At 47.0% G+C, this 22,663-nt stretch overlaps 2 protein-coding genes across 2 annotated transcripts; both read left to right on the forward strand.

Moving 5' to 3' along the window:
* Positions 1 to 4,457: 4,457 nt before the first annotated feature.
* On the forward strand, positions 4,458 to 5,971 carry LOC117046357 (somatostatin-like). Its single transcript, XM_033148153.1, has 2 exons — positions 4,458 to 4,714; positions 5,635 to 5,971. The coding sequence occupies exons 1-2, from the start codon at positions 4,574 to 4,576 to the stop codon at positions 5,845 to 5,847; spliced, it is 354 nt and encodes a 117-aa protein (XP_033004044.1). The 5' UTR covers positions 4,458 to 4,573; the 3' UTR covers positions 5,848 to 5,971.
* A 5,376-nt stretch (positions 5,972 to 11,347) lies between these two features.
* LOC117047602 (somatostatin) lies at positions 11,348 to 16,517 on the forward strand. Its single transcript, XM_033150911.1, has 2 exons — positions 11,348 to 11,616; positions 16,163 to 16,517. Exons 1-2 carry the CDS (start codon positions 11,476 to 11,478, stop codon positions 16,373 to 16,375), a joined length of 354 nt encoding a protein of 117 aa, XP_033006802.1. The 5' UTR covers positions 11,348 to 11,475; the 3' UTR covers positions 16,376 to 16,517.
* Positions 16,518 to 22,663: the final 6,146 nt, after the last annotated feature.

Genomic DNA, 22,663 nt, shown 5'->3' on the forward strand with positions numbered 1-22,663 from the left:
TGGAAGAGACCCAGAGGGTCATCTGCTCCAACCCCCTGCAATGCATGACAGGTTGCAGAATATCCTCGAGGAAAAGCCACCGGACTGGAGGGGCCCGGGACGCAGCCCCTTCAAAGGGAGAAAAAGAACACAGCTGTTCCTTCCAGGCACCTTAAAATAACCAACCTGGGACAAATATGCCCCAATTCTCCTTTGAGCAAAGTAAAAAGTCCTGCGCCTGAGGTGCGCATCCGTTAGAATCCGGAGGGAAATTGTCGGGGTTTTTTTATTTTTTTTAAAAAATTTTTTGCAACTGAATCTGTTTTTATGCCGCTTTAGGCTGCGATCCTCCTACTCAGGGAAGTACACGTGGATTTCGAGGCGGGCGGGTTTACTTTCGAACAAGTGGCTGAGATCTAGGACAAATGGACTAAAAAGATGAAGGGAGAAGAAAAACAAACAACACAAGCAGACAAACAGCACAAGTAATTTAGAATTTCGTTTCCGACATAAAATAGAGGCTTTGGAATCTGGCACTAGATAAAATAGACAAAGGTGAGGGTCAATAATATTAACAATAGTAATAAAATCCCTTAAATGATGTGAGCCCCAGCACCTGTGATTTATGAGTGCTTCTCCTCCTTGGAGGCGCGGGGGAGGATTTGCCAGTTTTAAGTTTCCTCTTGTTGAGACGATCCATCTGTTTTCTCCAGAGTAATCCCCTTCGAATGGCCACCTGGCTGACGGAGGCTGGAAATGCTCAGACTGTCTGCAGGCTTATTTAGAGTGTTGGAGACTGAGCTGTGTGGAATTTACTTCCGAGTAAGCGTGCGTAAGTGACGCGCACTGCAGTGGATCGGGGCCTCAGCAAGCCAAAACTTCATAAGGGCAGGCTGGGAGTTGTGAACAGTGGGGTGGCTTAAAATATTCTGGAGAAGACAGGTGAATTGATCCCGGGACCCCCCTCCCCTTAGCCAGTTCCTTATCGATTCAAGAAAAGAAAGGGATCGATGGAGAGGATCGATTAGTGGGGACGGAGTGCCTCCGACGAGCTTACTTTTTATAACTGACGGGCGCGATCCAACTAAAGTCCCGATATGAGAGAGGACGCATTGCTGTGTCCATGGGTGCATCTTACTCGGGAGTTATTCTCTCCCTTCCCAATTTCCAAGTAGGTGTATATGGGATAGCAGGGTACGCAGTCCTAAGCCACTTGGGTATGTAGCCCTACCACAGAGGCATGTTTACTCAGAAGTAAGGCTCACTCTCACGTAAATGGGCTTCTGGGACTGCAGCCTCAATACTGTATTTGGGAATAATATTTCCCAAATAATTCCCAAACTAGCAAATGGCTAGTAGCCATCGATAGCCCTCTCCTCCTCAGTGAATTTGCCTGATCTCCTCTTAAAGTCCTCCAGGTTGGTGTCCATCACTGTCTCCTGTGGCAGCGAGTTCCATAGTTTGGTTTTGAGCCGCATGAAGAATACTTCCTTTTATCCACCCGAAGCTCCCAACATTCAGCTCCTGTGGGTGTCCTCGAGGTCTAGTGTCTTGTTGTATAATCTAGTATGTTCTTGCGGGCAGGGATTCCACACGCTCAAGCGGAGGCTTGACAGCCACCTGTCAGTAATGCTTTGATGGTGTTTCCTGCTTGGCAGGGGGTTGGACTGGATGGCCCTTGTGGTCTCTTCCAACTCTAGGATTCTATGATTCAGTGCGCCTTGATTGCGCTTAGTTTTGGAGCCGGCTTCGCAGGGTTACTCCTTATTCCGGTTTAGGTGACGGAGTGAAAGGGGGGGTACCCTCGGCTGTAGATCAGCTACACCCCTCAGCGCCCCTTTAAAGCCATAGCTTAGTGGACAGGACACCTGATTGGCGTGCAGAAGGTCCCAGGTTCAATCTCTGGCAGCATCTCTGTGTAAAGCTGGGAATACCACCGCAGCCCCCTCAAGCCTTGGAGAGCTGCTGCCAGTCAGAGTAGGCAACACTTGGTCTGAGTCAGTATAAAGCAGGTTCCTTTCTGCCTATTCCGCACTACTGACCTGGCATTAGAATAATAGAATCGTAGAACTGTAGAGCTGGAAGGGATCCCAAGGGTCATCTAGTCCAACCCCCTGCAATGCATGAATCTCATCTGAAGCGTCCCGGGCAGATGGCCATCCAACTTCTGCTTAAAAACCTCCAAGGAAGGAGAATTCACAATCTCTACTGTCAAACAACTCTTACTGTCAGAACGTTTCCTCCCGCATGTTAAGTCATAAACTCCTTTCTTATTACAGTACTTGAAACCATGGGTTCTAGTCCTACCCTCCGGAGCAGGAGAAAACAAGCTTGTTCCCTCTTCCATGTGACAGTCCTTGAGATCTTTGAAGATGGCCATCCTATCTCTTCTCGGTCTCCTCTTTTCCAGGTTAAACACACCCAACTCCTTCAACCGTTCCTCATCAGGCCTGGTTTCCAGCCCTTTGATCGTCTTGGTCTCCCTTCTCCGCACACATTCCAGTTTATCAATGGCCTCCTTAAATTGTGGTGCCCAAAACTGGACACAGTATTTAAGCTGTAGTTCTGGACACGTTCTTTTAGCATCGGGAATTTTTCCTGAATTTCGCAGGACTTAACTACCGAATAAATATGATCCGCCTGGAAGAAGGCTAGAGGCGAAAACAGTATTCCCTCGATCCCGAGGGTGCGTCCTTGGAAGTTAACTTCACTGTTCAGGAGAGGATCCTGAAATATATTCAGGATCGCAGCCCGAAGTTGCCACCCTGTCTGCAAGCTGACCCAGGGAGTCCATCCCACTGGACCCCATTAGAGAACCAGTGTGGCCTAGTGGTCAGAGTGTGGACTAGGACCCGGGAGACCAGGGTTCAAATCCCCACACGGCCACGAAGCTCACTTTGGGTGCCAGTCACAGCCTCTTAGTCTCGCCTGCCTCTCAGGGTTGTTGTGGGGATTAAATGAGGAGGGGGAAAAGGAAAGCGGACACAATCGCGCCACAGGAGATAGTTCGGAGTTAACACAAATCTGTGATCTTGAGAATCAGCGGAGTTAGAAAAGAAGCGGAAGCTGCAGGGGACCCAATCCAGCGGTAATTTCTGCGGCCCCGCGGAGGGCGCTCGCTCCCCTTCCTTTCAGGGGACCTGGCGCAACAGAACTTCTCGCTGGATTGGGCCTCAAATCGCCAACTAGACTCCCCAAGTCTCAAGTCTTAAGCAAGTTCAGAGAAGTGGATCTGAATGAAGCCGACCAGACTTCCATTCGGTTGCCTCAGGACAGATAAAAGGAAACCGTTCCTGACGCACCGCAGTTAAACTGTGGAACTCCCTGCCGCAGGAGGCAGAGATGGCCACCAACTTGGATGGCTCTTGAAAAGAGGATTACACAAATTCACGGAGGAGGAGGAGAGGACTTATGGATGGCTCCTAGCCAGGATGGCTCTGCCCTGCCTCCACAGAGGCAGCGATGCTTCTGAATACCTGCAGATGGAAGCCACAGGAGGGGAGAATTGCTCTAGTACTCGGATCCTGTTTCCCACAAAGGGAATCTGGTTGGCTACTGTGGGAACAGGATGCTGGACTAGATGGGCCCCTGGTCTGATCCAGCAAGTTCTTCTTCCGCTCTTATGGCTTATGATTGCAAGGAGGCGGCCAGGCACACACTCAGGCAACAGGCGTTAATCCGGAGTTAAGAGAGGGCTGGTGTACCGAAGCCGATTGTGCCAGAGATTACAAGGGAAAATGGATCTATCCGGAGGAGATCGAAACAAAGGGACCAATCCGGCGGTAAGTTCTGCGGCTCTACCTTCGTTTCAGTGGATCTCGCGCAGTAGAACTTCCCTCTGGATTGGCCCCCAAATCTCCACCTAGACCCCTCAAGGCTCCAGTCCTGAGCAAATTCGGAGAAGCGGATCCGAATGAATCCGACCAGACTCCCATTCCGCTGCCTGAAAAACGAAATCTGTCATTTCCACCCTCTCTGGACAGAGCAACCTCCTGCCCTTTGCAGCTGCTCCGGCAGATACCAATTCCTCCATTGGGAGGGAAGGAGGGATAAGCGAACGCCCCCCAGCTCAACCTCCCCTCCAGCCGACGCCCACTCCTCCAGGCAAAAGCTCTCCTCTGTGCGTTCAGACTTGCGAGCGCGCATCTTTGCGGCCAGCGAAGAGATTTGGGGATGCGTTGTGTGTTTGTGCGTTGCGTGTCCTGTGGGAACAAGCGTCACCATGCCGCCTCCTCCTCCTCCCCCTCTTCTTTCAGTCCTCCGACTGCAGACACGTGTGTCAACCCCCTCACTTGGGGGGTAACAGATCCGCGCGCTTAATGGGGCGTCAAAAAGCGCCGGGCTCCTATTTTTTTCGGGGAGGGGGGTGTTGTTACACCTCTTCCTTGACGTCACCAAAAGGCATTATAAAAGGGGGGCGTCGGTAGAGATCCCAGAAGCCAAGATCGCCCCCCGTGAGCTGTAGCATCGATCCCAAGGAGCGGAGACGCCACCCCACCGTCGCTTCCCGCCCCGTCCGGCTCTCGCGCGCTCTTCGCCTCCTTTCTCCGCTCGCTTTCCCCGGGAAAGAGCCGCTCTCTCAGGCTTCGCCAGCATGCTGACCTGCCGCCTCCAGTGCGCCCTCGCCTTGCTCGTCTCGGTCGCCCTGGCGCTGAGTACCGTGGCCGCCGCCCCCTCGGACCCGAGGCTCCGGCAATTCCTGCAGAAGTCGCTGGCCTCAGCGGCGGGGAAACAGGTAAGAGACCCAGGAGTCCGAGGGAGGGGGGGGGAGAGAAGGGCGCCGTGGGGACAGTCACAGAGCTAGAAGGAAACCGGAGAGTCTCTGAGCAGGTGCAGAATCCCTTTTCCTTAGCACTGCTTCGAAGCAGTAGCAGCTGCTGGATCAGACCCTAGACCTCCTTCCCCTTAATGCAGAGGTAGACTGCCACTGGCCATAGAGGTTCCACTCGTCAGTTATATAAAAAGCTAATACGAACAACAGAAGATATCCCAAATGGGTGTTTGGCAACAGGTTATTTTATTTTATTTTATTTTATTCATTTAATAAGATTTCCCCCAACTACAAGGACAACAAATGAAAGTGTGAACCATAGAGCATCTCAGCCTGGGAGGACAAAAGGACAAAGATATAGTGCATTCATTTATTTTATAAAATCTTTACACTGATTGATTTTAAAAGAAAACCTCAAAGCAGTTTCCAAAAAGAATAAAGCAATAGAATAATCAATCAGATCAGTCAAAACAACCCTTTAAGATATTCAAAAGGTAAAACTGGCAATGAAATGAAGTAAAAAGAGACTTAAACATGCTCCAGCTGTCTGAATATCTGGGTAGGTTTGTCCAGACAAACATGTTTTTTGCAGGTGCTGAAAAGAGTACAGTGCAGGTTCCTGTCAATAGGCAGGGAGTTCCAAAGTGCAGGTGCTGCCACACCAAACTACTGATTTCTTACAAATGTGGAATGAGTATTAATTCTCCACCTCTGAGTTCCATCGTTATTGAGAATAAAGGCGCTGTGAAATCTGGTATGAGCCAGACATTTGCACATACTGGTGGCACTGAGCTTCAAGGAATCATGCCATATATATGCCAAGCTCTCTCTCTCTCTCTCTCTCTCTCTCTCTCTCTCTCTCTCTCTCTCTTTCTTCCTCAAAGGAATTGGCCAAGTATTTCCTGGCGGAATTGCTCTCAGAACCAAGCCAGACAGACAACGAGGCCCTGGAATCAGACGATTTGTCCCGTGGAGCCGAGCAGGATGAGGTGAGGCTGGAGCTGGAGAGATCGGCCAACTTGAACCCAGCCCTGGGACCCAGAGAACGCAAAGCCGGTTGCAATTACTTCTTCTGGAAGACATTCACAGCCTGTTAGCTTGAGAAACCTCTTCCTTTCCCCCTGTTTCCACCTCCAGCCTCCCCTTTCTTTCACAGTCCCTTCATGCCAGGAGCTGAAGACTGTATTGTATAAAATTCATTGTTAAGATAATATGAAAAGGGGAAAAAATACCTCACTTTGTTTTTGAAGTTGTTTTAATAAAACATTCAGTTTCAATTGTACACAATTTCCTTGGCATTTGTGATTTCTGACTATTTCTTCATGACACACTGATCCCCCACCCCACCCCATCCCACATTGCAAGTCACTCTTGTGGGAATGTTCAGGGAAGCAGGAGTGGACATATTGTTAAATAATATCCTTCCTAACTTGTGTTAGCAAATCCCTTTACTTAGCAGAGTGCATTCCCCTTTGTAATACAAAGCGGTTAGCTTGTTTGAGCCTCTCAGTATAAGATTCCTGCTAAGATCCCTTCTTGTCCCTCTTAAAAAGAATAGACATGACAATCTTATGTTAAAAGTATAAAAGTAGTTTACTCACATACATTCAGTTCACAGTTGGATCCCTGAAGACAGACTTAGGTTACAAAAGTGGAACTATCCCATAAGGGAGTTAGTTCCAAGTGACTGCAGACAGGCAGTCACTTCTGCTCACATGTTGAAAGCTAGATGGAGAAGGGGAGAAACAGAAAGAGGGGGGGCTGTGTGCCTTTTTGTTTTGTTACCTGCACAGGTAAGGTCACACCCACCTTTAGTCACATGCAGAGGAAGTTTTGTCCCAGCCCAGGAGGAAACAGGAAGTTTGTGACTGGATGGACCAACATTCCCCTGCATGTCCACTCTAGGAAAACAAGGAATCATAGAATCATAGAGTTGGAAGACCCCACAAGGGTCATCCAGTCCAACCCCCTGCCAAGCAGGAAACACCATCAAAGCATTCCTGACAGATGGCTGTCAAGCCTCCGCTTAAAGACCTCCAAAGAAGGAGACTCCACCACACTTCTTGGTAGCAAATTCCACTGCTGAACAGCTCTCACTGTGAGGAAGTTCTTCCTAATGTTTAGGTGGAATCTTCTTTCTTGTAGTTTGAATCCATTGCCCCATGTCCGCTTCTCTGGAGCAGCAGAAAACAACCTTTCTCCCTCCTCTAGATGACATCCTTTGATATATTTGAACATGGCTATCCTATCACCCCTTAACCTTCTCTTCTCCAGGCTAAACATACCCAGCTCCCTAAGCCGTTCCTCCTAAGGCATTGTTTCCAGGCCTTTGACCATTTTGGTTGCCCTCCTCTGGACACGTTCCAGCTTGTCAGTATCCTTCTTGAACTGGGGTGCCCAGAACTGGACACAGTATTCCAGGTGAGGTCTGACCAGAGTGGAATATAGTGGTACTATTACGTCCCTTGATCTAGATGCTATACTCCTATTGATGCAGCCCATAATTGCATTGGCTTTTTTAGCTGCTGCATCACACTGTTGACTCATGTCAAGTTAGTGGTCTACCAAGACTCCTAGATCCTTTTCACATGTACTGAAAATGTTGTACTTGACTGCTACTTATGTATCATATCCCACAGTATCCTGTTCTCACAGTGGCCAAGCAGATGCCCCAATGGGAAACTCATAAGAGACCTCTCTCCTCCTGCAATTTCCAGAAATTGGTATTCTGAGACAGAGCACAGACATCCTGACTAGTAGCCATCAATAGCCCTCTCCTCCTCCATGGATTTGTCTAATCCTTTTAAAGTCTTCTTGGTTGGTGGCCCTCACTGCCTCCTGCAAGTTCCTAAGTTTAACTATTCATAACAAGAGACAAGAATGAAAAAGAAAAAAAAGTCTCAATGTGACTTAAAAGCATTTTAAGAGCCTAAGTATAAATGAAAGGCTACATTAAATAGTTCATAAACAGTCACAGAGAAAACCTTAGGCAGAAACCCCTCCTCAGTGGCAGCTGCTTTTTGCGGTTGTGCACAAAAGTTCACAGTTTCCACACAGTTACAGGTAGGTAGCCGTGTTGGTCTGCCATAGTCAAAACAAAATAAAAAATAAAAAAATTCCTTCCAGTAGCACCTTTGTTGTTGTTCAGTCGTTCAGTCTTGTCCGACTCTTCGTGACCCCATGGACCAGAGCACGCCAGGCACCCCTATCCTCCACTGCCTCCCGCAGTTTGGCCAAACTCATGCCAGTCGCTTCGAGAACAGTGTCCAACCATCTCATCCTCTGTCGTCCCCTTCTCCTTGCGCCCTCCATCTTTCCCAACATCAGGGTCTTTTCCAGGGAGTCTTCTCTTCTCATGAGGTGGCCAAAGTATTGGAGCCTCAACTTCAGGATCTGTCCTTCGAGGGAGCACTCAGGGCTGATTTCTTTAAGGATGGATAAGTTTGATCTTCTTGCAGTCCATGGGACTCTCAAGAGTCTCCTCCAGCACCATAATTCAAAAGCATCAATTCTTTGGCGATCTGCCTTCTTTATGGTCCAGCTCTCACTTCCTTACATTACTACTGGGAAAACCATAGCTTTAACTATACGGACCTTTGTCGGCAAGGTGATGTCTTTGCTTTTTAAGATGCTGTCTAGGTTTGTCATTGCTTTTCTCCCAAGAAGCAGGCGTCTTTTAATTTCATGACTGCTGTCACCATCTGCAGTGATCATGGAGCCCAAGAAAGTAAAATCTCTCACTGCCTCCATTTCTTCCCCTTCTATTTGCCAGGAGGTAATGCGACCAGTGGCCATGATCTTAGTTTTTTTGGACATAAATAAGTTGGTCTCTAAGGTAGCACCTTAGAGACCAACTAAGTTTGTTCTTGGTATGAGCTTTTGTGTGCATGCACACTTCTTCAGATACACTGAAATAGAAGTCACCAGACCCTTATATATAGTGATAGAGTGAGGAGGGGTATTACTCAGAAGGGTGGTGGGAATGGGGGATTGGCTGATGGGTGTGGAAAACCTGGTGATGACTGTTAACGACTGCAATTAGTCCTACAGGAAAAAGCAAGGGGTGAGATGGCTAAAGATAGCTTTGTCATGTATAATGAGATAAGAATCCAATTTCTTTCTTCAGACCAGGTTTCTCCATGGTTTTGAGTTTGGTAATGAGTTGCAATTAAGCCACTTCTCTTTCCAGTCTATTTCTGAAATTCCTTTGTATTAAGACGGCTACTTTGAGATCTTGTATAGAATGTCCTGGGAGACTGAAGTGTTCTCCTACTGGTTTCTCTGTCTTGTGATTCCTGGTATCAGATTTATGTCCATTTATCCTTTGGCGTAGGGTTTGGCCTGTTTGTCCAATACAGAGAGGTGAAGGGCACTGTTGGCATTTGATTGCATACACAGTCACAGACCACACACCAGACCTTGTTCTTTCAACCTGCTTCCACAACATTAGGGCTAGCGAGAGTCTTGCGTGTCTCAATCCTCCTCCCGCAATGTCAAGGACACACACACAGATGCTGGAAGGAGGCTAAAGATTTCATTAAATTCTCATGTTAAGGATTTCTACTGATTCTGAAGAACAGTAGAGGAGTTTGACAGCAAGGAACACCTTCAGTTGAGCTATGCGGTCTCCCCTCCATGCTGTTTCAGGAGAAATCACAAAATAAAAAATTGGCAGACCAACACGGCTACCTACCTGTAACAGGAGAAATCACGTTGGTGTTTGTGAACCAAACATCACCGTAATATGTCAAAGTCTTCCAGGAAACAACAGCAGACTTTGGCTCCTGGGCCTAGGACAGTTCATTTCATGCCAAGTGCTCCCCATTCCCCAGGAGAAGGGTCATAGCTCAGTGGCAGCAGATCTTAGGTTCAATCCCTGGCATCTCCAGGTTCCCAAGGGTTAGAACTTGTCTAATAGTCCTGGGGAGCTGCTGCCAGTCAGTGTAGACAGCACTGAGCTAGATGGGACCAATGGTCTGATGAGGCAGCTTCTCAAGTTCTGATTAAATCAGCCCATGGTTCAGAACCATGAGGTCTGGAAACTTGTTTTATTTCAAAGTGAAGCGGCTCAGTGGCAGAGAATGTGCTTTGAGGGAAGAGGACCTTCAAGATCTCTGCTGCAATCATCACAACTGGAACGCCACATACAGTTCTGGTCACCTGGCCTCAAAAAGGATCTTGTGGAAGTGGGAAAGGTTCAGAGAAGGGCAACCATAATTATCAATGGAGTAGAGAAGATCCGCTATGAAGAAAGGTTGCAGTGTTTGGAGGCTTTAGGTTTAGAGAAAAGTAAGATGTTTCCTATGGAGAGAGTGGATAGGGGGGGGGAGCGTTTCTCCCTCTCTCATAACACCAGAACTTAATACCCTCCAAGTGCCCCGATTTTCCAGGGACAGACCCGGAATAGCGAAAGCCACCCCGGGTTATGATTTGATCTCAGAATGTCCCTATTTCCCACACCAATGCTGGCACCACCAAGCTCAGGGAGGACGATGAGCTGGTGTTTGTCCCGAGTGCGCCAGTGGCCACAGGAGGGGAGAGGGGGCTCCTGTGCTGAGATCCTGTTTCCCACAAGAGGCATCTGGCTGGCCACTGTGAGAACAGGATGCTTGACTAAGATGGGCCTTCGGCCTGATCCAGCAAGTTCTTCTTCCGCTCTTATGGCTATGATTGCAAGGATGCGGCCAGGCACACACTCAGGCCACAGGCGTTTATCCGGAGTTAAGAGAGGTCTCGTGTATCCACGGGGTTAGAAGAGAATCCGATTGTGCCCGAGGTTACAAGGGAAAACGGATCTAACCGAGGAAATTGAAACGAAGGACCCAACCCGGCGGTAAATTCTGCGGCTCCACCTTCGTTTCAGTGGATCTCGCGCAGCAGAACTTCCCTCTGGATTGGCCCCCAAATCTCCACCTAGACCCCTCAAGGCTTCAGTCCTGAGCAAATTCGGAGAAGCGGATCCGAATGAATCCGACCAGACTCCCATTCGGCTGCCTGAAAAACGAAGCAGCGCGCCTGGAGGTTTTCATGAGCGGGTCTCTGGTCAGTTTCCTCGCTCCACGTCTGTCATATCCACCCTCTCTGGACGGAGCAACCTCCTGCCCTTTGCAGCTGCTCCGGCAGATACCAATTCCTCCATTGGGAGGGAAGGAGGGATTCGCAAACGTCCCCCAGCTCACCCTCCCCTCCACCCGACGCCCACTCCTCCAGGCCAAAGCTCTCCTCTGTGCGTTCAGACTTGCGAGCGCGCCTGTGGGAACTTTGCTCACCGATTTTCTCCAATCTTTGCGGCCACCGAAGAGACTGGGGTTGCGTTGTGTGTGTGTGTGTGTGCGTTGCGTGTCCTGTGGGAACAAGCCTCACCATGCCTCCTCCTTCCCCTCTTTTTCAGTCCTCCCTCTGCAGACACGTGTCAACCCCCTCACTTGGGGGATAACAGATCCGCGCGCTTAATGGGGCGTCAAAAAGCGCCGGGCTCCTTTTTTGCGGGGATGGGGGTGTTGTTACACCTCTTCCTTGACGTCACCAAAAGGCATTATAAAAGGGGGGCGTCGGTAGAGATCCCAGAAGCCAAGATCGCCCCCCGTGAGCTGTAGCAGCGATCCCAAGGAGCGGAGACGCCACTCCACCGTCGCTTCCCACCCCGTCCGGCTCTCGCGCGCTCTTCGCCTCCTTTCTCCGCTCGCTTTCCCCGGGAAAGAGCCGCTCTCTCAGGCTTCGCCAGCATGCTGACCTGCCGCCTCCAGTGCGCCCTCGCCTTGCTCGTCTCGGTCGCCCTGGCGCTGAGTACCGTGGCCGCCGCCCCCTCGGACCCGAGGCTCCGGCAATTCCTGCAGAAGTCGCTGGCCGCAGCGGCGGGGAAACAGGTAAGAGACCCAGGAGTCTGAGGGAGGACGGAGGGAGAGAAGGGCGTGGGGACAGAGCTAGAAGGAAACCGGAGAGTCTCTGAGCAGGTGCAGAATCCCTTTTCCTTATCACTGCTTCGAAGCAGTAGTAGCTGCTGGATCAGACCCTAGACCTCCTTCCCCTTAATTCAGAGGTAGACTGCCGCTGGCCATAGAGGTTTCACTCCTCAGTTATATAAAAAGCTAATACGAACAACAGAAGATATCCCAAATGGGTGTTTGGCAACAGGTTATTTTATTTTATTTTATTCATTCAATAAGATTTCCCCCAGAAATGGTAAATCCGGATTAACTGCGTGGGGATACAGGTTGGCATTTTGATGAAGCCCACTGCACTACGGAACAGCTGAGATAACTGTCACAGGTAGCACCGACCCCTCAACAAATATTGGGTTGGAAGCGCCCTTACATGCACTTACTGGGGGTAAATCTATTTGCACTCAGTGGGGGGGGGTAGATGACCTGCATTGTATTAGATGACCCTTGGGGTCCCTTCCAATTCTACAGTTCTATGATTATATGCTTAAGCTTGTGCTGTAGCAAGTGTTAAAGAGCACAAGAAACCTGCAAGTAGACAAAGGCAGTAAATGAGCGGCGTGAACTTAAAAAAAACCAGTCACAAAGCCAGCCTCAAATGCAACCGCACCACAACCGAAATTAATCCCACTCCCTGATACAGACATCTAGGAGACATGGCGGGGAGACGCAAATTCCAAAGGTCCTAGGACTTCCTAGACAGTTTGGGTGTCTCTCTGACTAAACTCTGGTCAGGGGGAACCCTGTAGCTCAGAGTCCACGCATGTCATGCTCCAAGGTTTAATCCTTGGCCAAAGCTCAGTGACAGAGCATCTGCTTTGCGTGCAGAACGTCCCAAACTCAGTTCCCACTGTATCTGAAGAAGTGTGCATGCACACGAAAGCTCATACCAAGAACAAACACAGTTGGTCTCTAAGGTGCTACTGGAAAGAATTTTCTATTTTGTTTCGACTATGGCAGACCAACACGGCTACCCACATATAACTCAATTCCCACTGGCAACCTCTCCAGGTAGGGCTGGGAGAGACTCCTGCTGGAAACCCTAGAGAACCACTGCTGGTCAGGGTAGACAACAGTGGGCTAGTTGGGACAGCAGGTTCTGACTCAGTATAAGGCAGGTTCCCATGTTCCTTTTAAATCAGACCTTAAATCGGGACCATGAGAACTGGAATATTGTTTTATTTTTCAGGGGAAGAGCTCAGTGGTAGAGCATCTGCTTTGCTTGCAGAAGGTTCCAGGTTCAGCCCCCAATATTCCCAGGTAGGGCTATGAATATCCTCTGCCTGGAACCCTGGAGAGCAGCTGCAGGTCAGGGTAGACAATACTGAGCAAGATGGACCAAGGGTCTGGGCATAGGCAGCTTCCTGTATTCATCCTCCCTGAAACCCTGGCAAGCTACTCCTGCCTGCCATTTGCTCCTCTGTCTCAGGCAGCCTTGCACTGGCCCTGAGCAATGCAATTTCCTCACCCAACATTTTGTTGTCATCAATTTCAAAAGCACGAATAAACACATGCAGTACTAGAGAAAAGCTTCGCCGGAATTTCCTAACAGCAGAAAGCATTTTTATGTTTTCATAGAATCCTAGAGTTGGAAGAGACCCCAAGGGCCATCCAATCCAACCCCCTGCCAAGCAGGAAACACCATCAAAGTATTCCCGACAGATAGCTGTCAAGCTTTTCATCCGGTCCTCTTTTATGTAATAGGGAACTGGCCAGGGCTAACAGAGTTGTTTGATGCGGAGCTCTCCGTGGTGCTGAAAAGAACATCGCTCCAACAGCTCAGCCTGACCAAGGCTACTCAGAAGGAAGCCTTGCATCCTAGCGAGTGTGTTTACATTGCAGGCTTAAGAAAGTGACCAGAGGGATGTTGCACTGATCTTGGGATGGCAGAGGGGAAAGGAAGTTGGCTTCAAACCATGTAAGAGCACAGAGTTTCAGGGGCCAACTGTGTTGGCAAGCATAGGAACAAAGGAAGCTGCGTCACACTGACTGTTGGTCCATCTTACTCAGTATTATCAACAGTGATTGGCAGAACCTTTCCAGGGTTTCAGACAGGGAGTCTTCCCCAGCTACTTGGTGATGTTTTGCCGGAAAAGCATGCTCTGTACCACTGAGCCAAGCAAATGCCTGAGCTTCACAAAATGACTCAATGCAATAGTGAGATGCAAACAAGTCTTTTAAAAGGTGCTGGTCCAATAGCTGGAGAATCTTTTAAATTTTCTCTGTCTTTCCCACTGAATATCTCCACGAGCTTAAAGAGCTGGTTCACACATGCTGTGACCCACCATTCCGAGTGGATCCAGATTACTGCTTCCTTCCACTTTTGTTAGATGCTGCCTTCTGCAATAGCTGCATCCATAGGAAGCTGGTTTGTACTGAGTCAGACCATTTGGTCCCTCTAGCCCAGTGTTGTCTACACTAAGTGGCAATGGTTCTGAGGCATGTTTCAGGCAGGGAGTTTCTTCCAGCCTTAAGAGGAGACAATGGGGATTGAACCTGGGACCCTCTGTGTGCCAAGCAGATGCTGTACCATTGAGCTAGAGCCCGTCCATTTGGCAGTGGGTGCCAAAGGGACTGAGGAATGGCAGGTGCTGGCACTGCCCTCCACCCCCAAGACACGAAAATTTTCCTTTCAGAAAATGTGATGGCCTCAAAATCCACTACATGGTGAACCTCTCTAGATGATGGGCCTCCTGTTCAGGACCAGTCCTACTGTGGGTGGTGATCGTGTGGAAGATCCAAACCAACCTCTTTTCCTTGGATCAATTATTGTACAGATCACAGATCCATTTGCGAATAACTGGGGGTGGCTGGGTGGGGAGGATGGGAAAGGATATGAGGTGAGATCTTAAGATCTGCCTTGGTGGATCTGATGAAAGTTCACCTAGTCCAGCATTTGCCTGCAATTGCCAACCAGAAGCTCCTGGAAAACTGAGAAGAAAACTACTTACCGTTTTCAGCTGTTGTTTGTCCCCCTCCCCCCAACAAAACCTCATCTCTGGTACTGAGAGGCAAAATGTGTCTATAATACATGGAGACGTCTTTAGCTGTTTTCTTCAGCAGCCGCTTCTGGATCTGTCTTATATGATCTAATCTAATATTGGAGTCAGAACACTGGTCCATCTTGCTCAGCATGGTTGACAGTGCCCCCCCCCCAGGGTGTAAGGTGGGTTGTCTCCCAGCCCTATCTGGAGAGGTTTGAACCTGGGGGTCCTCTGCATACCAAACAGATGCTCTGTCATGGAGGTATGATCCTTCCCAATTAGGAACATGAGAAACTGTGTTATAACAAGTCAGATCAGTGGTTCATCCAGCTCAGGAGATGGCAATGGCTCTCCAGGGTTTCAGGCAGAAAGGGGCCTTTCCAAGGATGGAGGGGGGAATCTCTGGACTGCAGACCAAACATGGCACACCAGGCCCCTCCATCCAGCCCCTCTTCCCAGACCACACCCCTCCCCAGCTCTGCATTGTGCCCTCATTGAACACTTTTGCCTGACTAGAATGTCTCCTTGAACTTGCCTGCCTGGATGCTGGTGTGCGGATAGGGGCGCAGCCTATCATGTGAATGTTAAGATTCACACCTGTTGCTTCGCCCTCTGTTGTCTTCGGCTCCACCCACTACTGGCAGGTTACCACCAGAACATTTCCCATGAGGTCATGTGACCCTTGAGCTGTGAAAGATTCCCCGCTGCCATTCTAGGTCCTCTTCAAGCTGTTCCTTTGTCCGAGATGAAATGGATGTAAATAGAAGCCATTGTCCAGCGATACAGAACCACTTTCTGCACCCAGTGGCTCATGGGGTGGTCACCAAAAAAACTATTGACATGAGCCTCTCTCTTGTCTGATATGCAATATTGGTTAATTGATATTTTTTTGTCAAAAAGCACAAACATAACAAAAAGAGAAAACAACAACAAACAAACAAACAAAAGTGTGAACCATAAAGCATCTCAGCCTGGGAGGACAAAAGGACAAAGATATAGTGCATTCGTTTATTTTATAAAATTTACACACTGCTTGGTTGTAAAAGAAAACCTATATGAAGAGAAAGAAGCAATAAAATTATCAGTCAAATCAGTCAAAACAACTCTTTAAGATATTCAAAAGGTAAAACTGGCAATGAAATGAACCAAAAACAGTCTTAAACATGCTCCAGCTGTCTAAATATCTGGGTAGGTTTGTCCAGACAAACATGTTTTTTTTGCAGGTGCTGAAAAGAGTACAGTGCAGGTGCCTGTCAATAGGCAGGGAGTTCCAAAGTGCAGGTGCTGCCACACTAAACTACTGATTTCTTACAAATGTGGAATGAGTATTAATTCTCCACCTCTGAGTTCCGTCGTTATTGAGAATAAAGGTGCTGTGAAATCTGGTATGAGCCAGACATACTGGTGGCACTGAGCTGAAAGGAATCATGCCACATATATATGCCGAGCTGAGTCTCTCTCTCTCTCTCTCTCTCTCTTCCTCAAAGGAATTGGCCAAGTATTTCCTGGCGGAATTGCTCTCAGAACCAAGCCAGACAGACAACGAGGCCCTGGAATCAGACGATTTGTCCCGTGGAGCCGAGCAGGATGAGGTGAGGCTGGAGCTGGAGAGATCGGCCAACTTGAACCCAGCCCTGGGACCCAGAGAACGCAAAGCCGGTTGCAAGAACTTCTTCTGGAAGACATTCACATCCTGTTAGCTCGAGAAACCTCTTCCTTTCCCCCTGTCTCCACCTCCAGCCTCTCCTTTCTTTCCCAGTCCCTTCATGCCAGGAGCTGAAGACTGTATTGTATAAAATTCATTGTTATGGTAATATGAAAAGGAAAAAAAAAAAAAAAAAACACCACCTCACTTTGATTTTGAAGTTGTTTTAATAAAACATTCACTTTCAATTGTACACAATTTCCTTGGCGTTTGTGATTTCTGACTATTTCTTCATGACACACTGATCCACCCCCCACCCCACCCCACATTGCAAGTCCCTCTGATGTGCCCTTTTTAACCCCTTCTTGCAATAAAGTTTATGCTTCAAAGTGTCATGGTTATAAATTTTCTTTCTGCCCTTCTGTAGAGTTCAGGTGAAAAAGCGATGTCACGATGGAGACCTCTAAAACCACCCTTGACTTGGTTATCTCAAGTTTCTCTGGTTTTACAAGGATTGAGTCCAGTGCAGGTTCTTCAGTTTAATATTTGCTTAAGTGGAGATGTCAGGAGGTCATTTACGGGCCAAGGACCTCCTTGAACCCAGCACACCAACTGATGTTGGCCCTCACGCTTAAGATGTGTGTCTGCAAAATATAATAATAATTAGAAGGAATTTCCAGAATGGTTAGACATGTACCTTTTTCACAGACAAGACATTTTGGCAGTGAAGTAAACAGACCACACAAACGTTTTAAAGTATATTGGCTCTCACCTTAAGATATTAAAATTTGTCCTGGTGAGAAGCAGATAAGTCAGCTATCAGTAGCTATATAAAAAGAGAGAGAGAGAGACCAATGTGATGAAACCTTTCTAGCTCAGCCTTCCACAACTCAGTGCTTTCCAGATATTTTGGACTACGCATCCCATAATTGTTAGCCACATTTGGCCATGTTGACCTGGCTTGATGGGAGTCCTAGTCCAAGAGATCTGGGTTGGGGAAGGCTGTTTACATTATCTGCTAAGGTGTGGTTTGGTAATTAAATATGTTGCTCTGAATATTTTTTATAAGGCAAGCCTGCTGGATCAGGCCAATAGCCTATCTCTTCCAGCATTTGCCAAACATATTCTGCAAATGTTGGGGAAACAGTTCCCACCAGTCCCGGCCAGCACTGCCATGGCAGTTGGGAAGTTCCATGTTCTCTTGTTTTGTCAGTTTAAAACATGTTGCTAGTCCACAAGGATTGAATGCATGGGAGCAGATGTGGAGTAACATGGAGGCTTTCTTTTTATCAACTGCTGTTAACAAATATTAACTGCTGCCTTCCTTTCTTTGGGACGGGTGGGGCTGAAGCTGAGCTGTATCGTGAAATCAGTGGACAAATGGGTTTTCCTAAAAGGTTCCTGAGCGAAGTCAGGGAAAAGTGTCCAGAAGAGGGCAACCAAAATGGTCAAAGGCCTGGAAACAATGCCTTATGAGGAACGGCTTAGGGAGCTGGGTATGTTTAGCCTGGAAAAGAGAAGGTTAAGGGGTGATATGATAGCCATGTTCAAATATATAAAAGGATGTCATATAGAGGAGGGAGAAAGGTTGTTTTCTGCTGCTCCAGAGAAGCCGACACGGGGCAATGGATTCAAACTACAAGAAAGAAGATTCCACCTAAACATTAGGAAGAACTTCCTGACAGTAAGAGCTGTTGGACAGTGGAATTTGCTGCCAAGGAGTGTGGTGGAGTCTCCTTCTTTGGAGGTCTTTAAGCGGAGGCTTGACAGCCATCTGTCAGGAATGCTTTGATGGTGTTTCCTGCTTGGCAGGGGGTTGGACTGGATGGCCCTTGTGGTCTCTTCCAACTCTATGATTCTATGTTTCTAAGTGGAACTAAACTCATGGCTAACATAAACTCTTGAATAATATTTTGCAGCTCCTCTGCAAATGATAGATTCCCCTGAATCATATCAAACACTGAAGCAAAGTCCCCAGCACGTGAAAAAAACAATCAACCACTTCTCATGCAAATTATCCTAGTAGTTAATGACAATCATATACATCAGCAGACAATGTAACCCAATGTCCAGTACTGTGTTGAAAATATCATTCCCACATGTTGTGTTCTGGACTGGCCCAGAGTTGTCCGGTAGCCAGAGCAGTTGCTTTTCATTGCAGAAAATCCCAAGTATCTACCTTCAACACATTCAGCAAAAACTTGGCTCTCAAGTGACAAGGAATGGAGAAGACCCATGTCTCCCTTGGATCATACAAAACTACTGCCAACTAGGGTGGGAAAGATGCAGCAATGGGCTGGTTCATTAAGAGGCAGCCTCATGTCTTCACCATCAAATAATTTCCCCCTAATTAAAAGTAAGAAAAGATGCTCCGTTTATAAAGGACATGCTTATAATGGACAGCAACTTAGATTCTCCTCCTCCTCCTCCTTCTTCTCCCTGCCCCCCCCACTCCTCCTCGGCTTATAAGGTCTTAAGAACATAAAAAGAGACTGCTGGATCAGGCCAATTGCCTCTCTAGTATCTGTGGGAATGTTCAGGGAAGCAGGAGAGAATATATTGTTTATTAATATCCTTCCTAACTTGCGCTAGAAAGTTCCTTAACTTAGCAGAGATTCACATTCCCCTTTTAAACGCACAGCAGATAGTAGGTTGCAGGCTTGTGTAAGCCTCTCACTATCATATACAATTCAGTATTGAATTGTATATTCCTGGCAAGCTCCCTTTTATCCCTCTGAAAAGAATAAACACACGGCAATATTGTGTATACAGTGGTACCTCGGGTTACAGACGCTTCAGGTTAAAGACACTTCAGGTTACAGACTCCGCTAACCCAGAAATAACGCTTCAGGTTAAGAACTTTGCTTGAGGATAAGAACAGAAATCGTTATTGGTTTTCCACAACAAAACAAATACAAATACAATAAGACAAATACAAATACAATAAGACAAATACAACAACAAATACATCAAACAAAACAGAAATAAAAAGATACAAACCCACACTGGAACACCAACACTCCTTTCACTAATAAAAAATCTTGTTTCAAATCTAATTGGGGGACTTCCCCCGTTTTCTCTCCTTTGCTTCCAGTTCCAATTTACTTTAATAACTTCTCGTCTCTAAAATTTAAATCCATTACCATCAAAAAATCCAAATATAACTTCTTGGTACATAATGTAGCTTCATAATACAAAATATTACTTCTTAAAACAAATCTTAACACCTTATTTTACTAAAACTGCTGCTAATAAACAATCCAAGTATCTCTTCACTAAATCAAATCTAAAATTCTTAACACACTGACTTCAGGGTACCATGATGAGCCGTCCTAGTTATATTTTAAAGATTTTTCACCCTATCCCTCTTCTAACCATTTTCCCTCGCCATCTCGGGATCACCCACCAAACTTCTCTCCACCCTCTTCCAACATCATTGTCCAGAATGTCCTCTTTTTCTTTATAACCAAAGGCCAAAACACTGTCCAGAAACATCCTTGCAGAGAACTTCAGGAAACACGATACGTCACCATCCAGCACCTCCGTTTCAAACTTCCAGTCATCTTCTAATTGTAATTTCCAAAATGGTTTTCCCTTCATTTCTGGGCTCCCACCCCAGAAATCGGATATAATATGTCTTTCAACCCTGGGCCTCTCACACCAGCAGGATTTTCCCTCTTCTTGGAGTTGCATAGTCACTGTATATTGATCCTCAAATATTTCCTCAAGTTCCCTAGCAAGGTTTTCTTCCAGTTTAGCAAAGTTCTCAAAAGCCTTTCCCGTTCCAGAAAACTTTTCATCAACATTCTGATTCAACAATTCTAATTTCTGATTTAAAAGTTCTAACTTCAAAAGAATTATCCTTTGTCCATGGGTCATACCCAGATCTAGAGCCAGTTTAAAAGCGAAACCAAACATGGTAGAAGTAGGCAGGGGATATCAGATTTCAGTACTTTTCCATCTTTGAGCCACAAGTTTCAGCCGCCATTTCCCCCCAAATCAGGGTGCAAAGATTGTAACCCAGCAACTTTAAAGAAGAAATACTTCCAACATCTTAATCCTCCCCTGACAGGGATTCAGCCGATCGTACTTGTCAAAAAAAGAACTCCGTGGAAACATTGTATCCGCTAATGCAGCAGCAGCTAGAAACGTTGTTATTTTCTTCCATTCAGCAGGGAGAGGAACGGGCTTCCTTTTTACGTTCCTCCCGGAAAGCCAATTAAAGAATTTTAAGTCCAATTAACCTCCGTACTTACGGCTTACGGGGTTCTTCTTCTTTTGCTTCGAGTTAGGTAAGAACGACATGCTCATTGCTGGCGGCAGCCGCCACTTCGCCTTCCCGGCTGGGGCATAGCCTCCACAGCCCCGCGCCGTTGCCCCTTCACTCCCGCGCCCCTTTTACAAGGGGAACGGGAGAAGGGTTCAGTGCAATATGGGGCCAGCTGGAGAGCCCTTGCCGCGGGACGTTCGACCCGCGGTTTAACGGAGCCCGCTGTGCGGTAGCGGAGCTCCTAACCCCCGGGAAGGCCAGGGTCGTCTCGCTGCCGAAACGACCCTCGACCGTCGGCAATGGCGTCCTCGCCGGAAGTCAACCTGGATGGTTTTTAAAGAGGATTAGACAAACTCATGGAGGAGGAGAGGGCATATCGACAGCTACTAGCCATCATGGCTATGTTCTCACTTTCCTTGGAAGCAGACCTTTGAACACCACTTTCTGGGAATTGCAGGTGGCCAGGGTGCTGTTGTGCTTGTGTTGTGCCTGCAGGCTTCCCAGAAAAGGCATTGGGTTTGGCCGCTGTGGCAACAGGATGCTGGATTAGACGGGCCATTGGCCTGATCCAGCTGGGCTCTTTTCATAGATGGCGAGGGAAAGGGCTGTGTGCGCCCTTTTGTTTCCTCCCAAGAAAAGAGCAGCTTCTCGCTTACCCCCGCTTCCCACTTTCTGATTCCCTGAGAGCTTTTCACTCTCCGCAAATAAATGGCAACAAATTCTCTCCATGTGCCGGAGGCTAAACAAATAAACAGGCAAGCAAACAAGAGCACACACTTATGATTCATTCTTTATTCTGCAATCAGAGCTCGAGCACATTTCCCAGAAGAAACAATTTGTAGAAAAGCACTGGTTTCCTTTGCACAAATTGTTAGGCTTCATATTAGGGTTCAGGGAGCAGGAGATGCTTGTGTTGCAAACATTTCTTTTTTTTTTAATGCAAGACTTTTGGCCGCAGAGGTCAAAATAAATGGTGCTGTGCCAGCTGCCCGTTATGTGCAACAAATGTTTGCCAAGCTACTTACCCGAAAAACACACACACCAAGAACTCTGGCCAGAAATTTCAATACTAGGAATAAATCCTACTCACGAGTTGCAGTCAAATAAAGGTATATATTCTGGTAAGAGTTACAGGCTTGTAAATTCTAACAGAAAAAACAGCTTTAAAGTCACATATGTATAATTCGTTACAATGTAGAACGTAAGAGGTTTGACTGAACAACGAAATGATGTATAAGTCCGTATCCAAAAGTATTCAAAAAGTCGTTTTGTATGTGGAGCCGGAGTCGAGAGTCGATTCAAAGAAAGAACCCAGGACAGAGACCTGTTTCGGTATGAATGCCTTCATCAGCTGGGAATATCAATAAGGCATACAAATATATCAACATTCTATAGCAATGCATCAAAATTCTAAATTATCATAAATTATAAATTTACAGAATTATGTGGCATTTGGTTCCTTACCTAATGTGTGAGTTCGTGTTAGTTAGTAAAGTACCAAGTGGTTCTATGTTTGTTCTCATGAGTTTGTACTCATGAGTTGTTCTATGCAACTTATGAGTAGGATTTATTCCTAGTATTGAAATTTCTGGCTAGAGTTCTTGGTGTGTGTTTTTTTTGGTATATTAATAAAAAGCTACTTATTTGGCCTAGCAGGTCTGCCTGTATCTAGTTGCCTGTTGACACCAGACCTGGTTAGCAGATTTGCTTCTTTGGGGGAAAAAGAATGATCTGAAGAGAGCAGTATAGAAACGATGTTTTTTGAGAGCCAGGGCCCCTTCCTGGAGCAAAAAACTAAGCAGATATCTCACACAAAATGGGGGCAAAAATGGCAGAGTTAGCAAAGAAACTTCCATAATATGCAGATTAGATCGCCCAGGTTAGTGAAGTGGGAAATGACAACCCCCTTGAGGCAGAATTCTGTTCCGCCATCCATGCATTCATTCTACATGCATTCGTTGCATGGACGGAATGAAAAGTGAGTAAAACAGAGATAACACAAGGATTAAATACTTAACTTTCCTTAGGAAGCTGTTAGAAGCAAGAAGGCTTCCTTCAAAAAATGGAACAGTG

The sequence above is a fragment of the Lacerta agilis genome, chromosome 5, assembly GCF_009819535.1.
Source record: "Lacerta agilis isolate rLacAgi1 chromosome 5, rLacAgi1.pri, whole genome shotgun sequence".
Taxonomy (NCBI): Eukaryota; Metazoa; Chordata; class Lepidosauria; order Squamata; family Lacertidae; genus Lacerta; species Lacerta agilis.